General features: G+C 31.7%; 1 protein-coding gene across 1 annotated transcript; it reads right to left on the reverse strand.

The window, feature by feature from the left end:
* Positions 1–12: 12 nt before the first annotated feature.
* Positions 13–1,956, reverse strand: LOC149487915 (uncharacterized). The gene is made up of 3 exons (XM_089696625.1): positions 1,939–1,956; positions 1,628–1,783; positions 13–1,264 (listed from the first exon to the last, which is right to left on the reverse strand). Exons 1-3 carry the CDS (start codon positions 1,942–1,944, stop codon positions 323–325), a joined length of 1,104 nt encoding a protein of 367 aa, XP_089552751.1. The 5' UTR covers positions 1,945–1,956; the 3' UTR covers positions 13–322.
* Between the last annotated feature and the right edge of the window lie 5,167 nt (positions 1,957–7,123).

Consider the following 7,123-nt stretch of genomic DNA (forward strand, 5'->3'; position numbering starts at 1 on the left):
GTTTTATCAGTATATTTATGATTTTCATTCATTATTATATTGACTGTAGTACATAAAAAAGTATAAAAGAGTTCGAACTTAAGGTAATTAACCTGCAAATGCAAATTTTAATTCGCCAATTACTTAAACATAAGTAAGACGTGATTGATTCTAATCTTCTCACTAGAATCATTATTTAAAATACTACTTTAAATTCAGGCCATATACGCGGCAAATGTCAATTGCATTATTTGAACAGCCTAGAAACATTAATAAGTTTTAATGTCTCAAAACAATAGCAATTACAACACAAAGCCTCTTATGGATTACTCGTCTGTGCGCATTAGACAGATTCTACAGATATCGTATCTTCGTCATTGAAGTTTTGGTTTCCATTTGGCGATGATGGAAAACCACTTTGTTGCTGCTGTTGCAGTTGCTGTTGTTGTTGTAGTTGCTGTTGTTGTTGCTGTTGTTGTTGTAGTTGCTGTTCTTGTTGTAGTTGATGTTGTTGTTGTAGTTGATGTTGTTGTTGTAGTTGCTGTTGTTGCTGCTGTTGTTGGTGTTGCTGTTGTTGAGGTGATTGTTGGAAAAATGGGAACGCAGGATTCTGCTGGAACGGAGGGTTGGGTTGGAACTGCGGAATCTGTGGGTTCTGTGCGAAAGGCTGATTAGGTTGGAACTGTGGGGGCTGTGGCTGGCTGATTTGGGGGAGTTGCGGAAAGTGACCGATTCCAGAAGAACCAGGAAATTGTGGATATGGAGGATATTGAGGAATTTGTGGAATCTGTGGTGGCTGTGGGGCCTGTGGGATCTGTGGGACCTGTGGGACCTGTGGGGCCTGCGGTGCTTGTGGTGCCTGTGGTGCCTGTTGTGCCTGTTGTGCCTGTTGTGCCTGTTGACTATTTTGATATTGAGGAATTTGTGGGTATTCTGGCATGTTCCTTGTATCATAAGACTGCGATGATTGCGAAGATTGTTGGCGTCCAGGGCTGAATTCTGCTGAGTCAATTACTGCAGTATCTTCATCTCCAGCGTCCTGGGAAGGTGGGAATGGTGATCCTTGAGGTTGTTGTGGTACCGATGGTTGGGATGGTGCACTAGGGAATCCGGCGGGTGGTTGGATCGGGTTTGGAGATGGAGATGGTATCAAGACACTGGAGCCTGGGTAGTAAGAAGGTGGCAGTATTGGTTGGTACGATGGCACACTCGGGAATGAAGGATAAACTCCATACTGTGGTATTTGGTAACTGATTTGTGGCTGGTAGGAAAGGTATGAAGGTGCCTGAAAATAAAACAAACAAATAAGAAATTACTTAAGTTATAGTAATAGGTACTTAATAACAAAACTTAAACTTATAAAGCTTAAAACTTATAAAGCTTTTTTGTTAAGTATTTAATTACACTTGAATTTAAAGGAAAAATTCACATTATTGCCTTCATAGAAGATATAAACATCAGAATTTGTATTGATCGTAGTGCATTATTTTTCCACTATGATCAAACTGGATACATTAACCAGCTAGCTATACAGGTATCAAAAAACGTATTTATTGGAATATTTTCTGTAAAATAAAATAGTTATAGTTAACTACGGAATAATTACGATTCAGGCTAACACAAATAAACAAAAACAAAAAGTACTTACAGAATTAATGTATTGGCTGGTCGAATAAGCAAATCCTTTAACTTGTGGTGGGATGACAGTTTTGACAACGGATGCGCCTAAGTGGATGGCTCCAGGCCACGCCACGGCACTACCCCGCGCGTAACTAATCGCAGCACACACCAGCAATATTATTCCCTAAATAATCATAAAAACATAAATAACAAACTCTTAATTATCACACATACATATTAACACTTCAACGAAAATTCCCGAAGAACATTTTATTTTATAATAAACGAGTTCACATTCTTAACGTAAACGGAGCAAGTGTCCTTTAAATGTTTTCGTACCTTCATCTCGGAGGCACAATAACGAGATGTGTACATGCATTAATGACGACTCTTTTATATCTACTCAATAACACCCACCCGAAACGTAGAAAGAAAACACCTAGATATGTCTACAAGATTTGTATTCAATATACTTGCATCTTGCATAACGTCAGATGTGCACGTACCTACTGAGATTATAAACGAAAACAAAACAAATTACCGACCCATTTATTTCACAAGTGCTTCACATACCTGTACATTTAAATTTTATTTGGCAATATTTTTGTACGAAATATTGTGCATTGTTGTTAAAGTGAAATACAGTTATTTTAAAAGGAGAAAAATATAATTGACAATTAATGTTTGCAAGTAGAGTGATCATTTCTAGCATAGACAATATTTTTTATATCCATGTAACATCGGTATTGTAATATTCATTTCGTGTGACCACATATATCTTAAAATTAAGATACATAGATTTCAGGTTACAGACATAATAATTAATTACGCAAATATAGTTACTTCATAAAAACAATTATTCACTGTACCTTACATACATACGGATGTATACCTGAAAACTAGGTAACATATATAAGAACAATACAATTTTTCACAAGCATCCTACAAATTGTTTTAATTTAATCATTAGAAAAATTTCATCAAACATCGTTATCACAAGCAAAAATCATTTGGAAATGCTGTAAGTGTATAAAATAGTTTCACTAATGAACTGAACTTCTTTTGTAGTTTATTCTTTTACGTATAACATTAAGACAAAAATACCTATATGGATAGTCTATTATATACAGCAAATAACATAACCTATAGACCACAATCCAATACGGTAACATTATATACATTAGCCGTTCTTCCTTGGGTCTTCTCCGATGTGAGGAAAGAAGTAATCGACGATCCTCAGTTTGTACAAGCTCACAACCGCTTTAGGGACGTTAGGGTGTAAGGGATGAGAGCCTCCAACATACGCGCTATCCCAACTGTTCTTGAAAAGTTGCAAGAACATGCGCAAAGATTTTATGTTTGATCCTTTTGCAGCTTGCGCGAATTTACCTAAAATACATTAAATCCTATGATAATATTATATTCGTGTGATACACTTAACTTGAACTCACTTTTGTTTGAATATGGAAAGAATTGTCTGATTAACTTAAAAAAAAGATAAATTTTACCTCTACAATAAAGTTATTTCACAGTTACGTTCAAATACTGATCGGATTTTTAAAACCGATAAAATACGAGTAGGATAAAAATAAACCTTTTATAACAAACAACTATACCACTTTTAAATAGTCAGAACTGGAAAAAAATTAAATGAGGTCAACTGGAAGCCACTAAAAAAATAGGATATGAGCAAAATAAATATGGTAGCTAATCGTACCTGCACCATCGCTTGACCTCTTAACACGAAGAAGGGGCTTACTCATTTCTGTTTCATTAATTTCACCCAATCTCTCTATTGTTATTATGGAAAATAAGTGGACTGCTTTCTCTGTTTCATTATGCTGCAAATGTTTAATAAATAATATTTACTTATGGCATAATATAGTTAGGCTAAGGATAAATAATTAGAATTTATCTTGCCTTTTTACAAGAAAAACCTTATCTTAAGTTGTCATCATCGGAAATAGATAACAACAATATCACATAATGTTTTAATACTAGTTTTCTATTGGAATAAATCATATAACTAAGGAAAGTATAAAAGCTCAATTTTCAGGTTAGCAAATATCTTTTAACTCCTAAGAAAATATCATCCAAATAAGTTCATCGTTTCAGTACATAATATCTATCATACTCACGTAAAATGTACAATACATACATATAATACACATACAATCTATACATTCATAAAATACTGTTGACTTCTCAATTACCAGCATTAAAAACTAGACAAATGCAATCCTAGAGCTTAAAACTGATACGCAGACGAAGGACATTCACTGATTGTGAAATCGGAACTAGACGATATCAATATACAATATATTATTATATACGTATTAAATTAATACTGACCTTTAGATTCGTAGATCCTAACGTTGCGATGGAGTACACTATGCGGTAACAACACGATAGGATAATATAGAATAAAATTAACTCGAAATTAATCATCATTACAAATTAAAATATAATTCAAACACAACGCGTACATACAGTACCTACATACTATTTTTCTGTAAATGGTTATTGCGTTTGAAAAGTCAAATATTTTATAGCTCAATAAAGATAAACATTGTGCATTGGTATAATGGTGTGTCGATTGTAAATATTTTCATCTCAGTTGATATTGTTCTGTATTAGAAAGGACAAACATTAGAGACAATAACATTTTAGAAATATACCAGTATGTATTTGTATATATGAAGTTTTAATGAATTAAAAAATTTATTAAGATACCTATAACCATGCCCTTAACATTCGGAATCTTTAATCAATTTTTGTATTTCTTGCGTCATCCCAATTTAGTCAGGGAAACAAAACAAGGCTTATAATAATACTTTCGCCTTGTACATACAAGGAAACAGGTAGAATACCTACATATATTATCATTTACATTCTATTTTCGTATTTCTTATTATTTCAAAAATTATTCATGAATTATAGTTTATTATTAATATAAACAGCATATACTTATTTTAAAATATTAATTTATATGCACTTGTTATGCCAATGTTATCCCATTAAATCAAAATTATTATAATATCTAAACTCTATATAAAGTGGTGTCCTAAATACATTGAACTCATGGTCACTGAAGCCTCCCTTGAGGCTGCTCTTAAATATGATACATATAACTGATATTTGCTACCGGCTGCAGATCTAGCTGACATTTCCACCACAACTCGTTCGAACGGTATCGTAATAAAAATTACTATGTTTTTGGTTAGGTATAACTTGATTCATTAAAATAGAAAGTGATCCATTACTAATAAATTGCATAAAGATGCAACCGGTATAATAATAAAGAATAATTATTCATAGTAGGTACACATTAAGTTATCTATTTATAACACAACTCGTTTTGAAGAAGTGAAAAGTGCCCAAAAAGAAAAATTATAATATGTTAAATGTTAAAAAGCGAGTTGAGAGTAATGTTCGTCCACAATAAATATAAAATAAATACATTTGTTGAAATGTAAATTTATTTCACGATTTCGGCGTTGTAATTAGGTAATCCCTTTCTAAGAGACTCAGAAGACAGAAAATAATATATCTCAGGTATTAAGACAAATTTTAATATCAAAATACCTTTATATAAGCCTTTATACTAATTACATTCTATGATTTACTTGACTTCAAGTTCATACATTATTCGGTAAATATGTTTTTAATTGAATAAACTAAAACCCTTATAACTCTATATTCTATGCTCGCTATCAGCTACGCTTCTCCCATTTTTAAACGTGAGTAGGTATACAATAATAGAGCCCGTAGATTTTTATAAAAACTCTGGAACTGAACTGGAAAGCCCGTAGATTTTTATAAAAACTCGACGTTATAATCTTCTACGGCTATATTTCAAACTTTTATCTTATTTAGATGGGACATTATTGAATTGTTATTGCTTGAATCAATAGATATCTCCAATCCACCCAATCTCAATGGTGACTTTATTTATGTGATTTTATGTAGTACTACTTTGAAAACACTAGCAATCCTGGTTATAACCGCAATAAAAAGTAAATCGGACGTCAATGTTTTGCAATGACATTTAAAATACAGGTTATAATAAAATTCAAAAACTATTTTATAATCGGAAATGAGTGTGTGGCAGGACGTTAAATAACAGAAATATTAAACAAATATTCTTCTGTAATGAATGAGATATGTCAGGTCAGTTATATGCTTATAAACAATGTTCTTTGTTTGTTTCCGGAAGACTAAAACACACGTACACCGAATCAACATCATGCTTTGAACCTTCTTTGAACTATTCATTAAAATAATACAAATTAAAATTGTGCATATTAATCGTATACTGACTTGATTTTAATATACACTGTGCTGTGAAAGGTTTAATTTTTTCAGATTAATTCCACTCTATTTCGTTTATAGTCTCTATCTTTAAAACATTCTTATTTTTCTTTCATTTGTAGGGATACATATGATGCTAATATTACATAGAATTCATGGAATAGGTATATATATAAAAAATTAACATTATACATGATTTTATTTTATATGTATTGTTTGTTATTATTTTCAAAGTACCTAGTACTTTAATATACAATTATGTTACAGGAATTGGTGAACGCGACCGATTCGTCGGCTCAAACACACGAAATTAAAAAAACTAAGAAAAAATGTAAGCCTATCCTAAAATATTATGTAGCTACTTAATAATTAAATAAAACATTATTCCTATATTTTAAATTTATCTTTTTATATGAATGCGGTCTTTTATAGGTTCTTTTGTACATTATTTAATCATGTAATAAGCCAAACAGGTCTCCTTTGAGAGATAAATATCAAAAAAAGATAGGATAAGCTTTTACTTATATAGTAATTTTGGTCTCAAATGCAACCACGCATTGAATTACAACTATAAAATTTTGCGTACAGTAAATATTTATAATTAATGATGCGTTAGTGAAATCAAGGATAACTCTATTGATAAACTCCATGATAAATTAATCAACACCTTCGTGAAGGTCAAAGCTTAATTACAATTTTGACAAATCCAAAACCTCTTTCAAATATTGGTACAATGTTTAATAAATAATAGAACTTTATAGTAATAGAATCAGTTATAAAAAATGCCCTTTATTAATACATGTTGGATTTTTTAAGATTTAGACTTTATAACAACGACTCTACCTGAAGCTCTCCTATATTATAGTGACGTTGGTATTGCGCTCTACTATGAAAGTGCAGAATCATTGATTATGTCAGCACCAAATACAATTAATTTTAAGGTAGCATCGCTGTAGCTTAACTATAGTTCGCTAGAATAATAATTAATTAAACATATTTGTCTAAAGTGATACCAAGAGCATGGAAAATTAGCACATAAATTATTAGTTAAGTCTAAATTGATGCTTTCCTTTAACGAAGGGAAACTAAAACGCATTTCGTTTGTAAGCAAATAATTTTAATCGCTTTAGTAACCCCTAGTATTATTTTCAATGTTGAATTATGTTTGCCGTTGGCGTCATGCGCCCGCCCCCACATTTTCTCTCGAGTCTCG

This window comes from Colias philodice, chromosome 6 (assembly GCF_061535455.1).
Source record: "Colias philodice isolate Cphi_HAF_F1 chromosome 6, ilColPhil1 Martin Lab GWU primary, whole genome shotgun sequence".
Classification (NCBI taxonomy): domain Eukaryota; kingdom Metazoa; phylum Arthropoda; class Insecta; order Lepidoptera; family Pieridae; genus Colias; species Colias philodice.

Coding starts and splice junctions, on each gene's coding strand:
- LOC149487915 (XM_089696625.1), bottom strand. Junction 1,265..1,627: donor CCAGCCAATACATTAATTCT/GTAAGTACTTTT, acceptor TTTTATTTTCAG/GCACCTTCATACCTTTCCTA.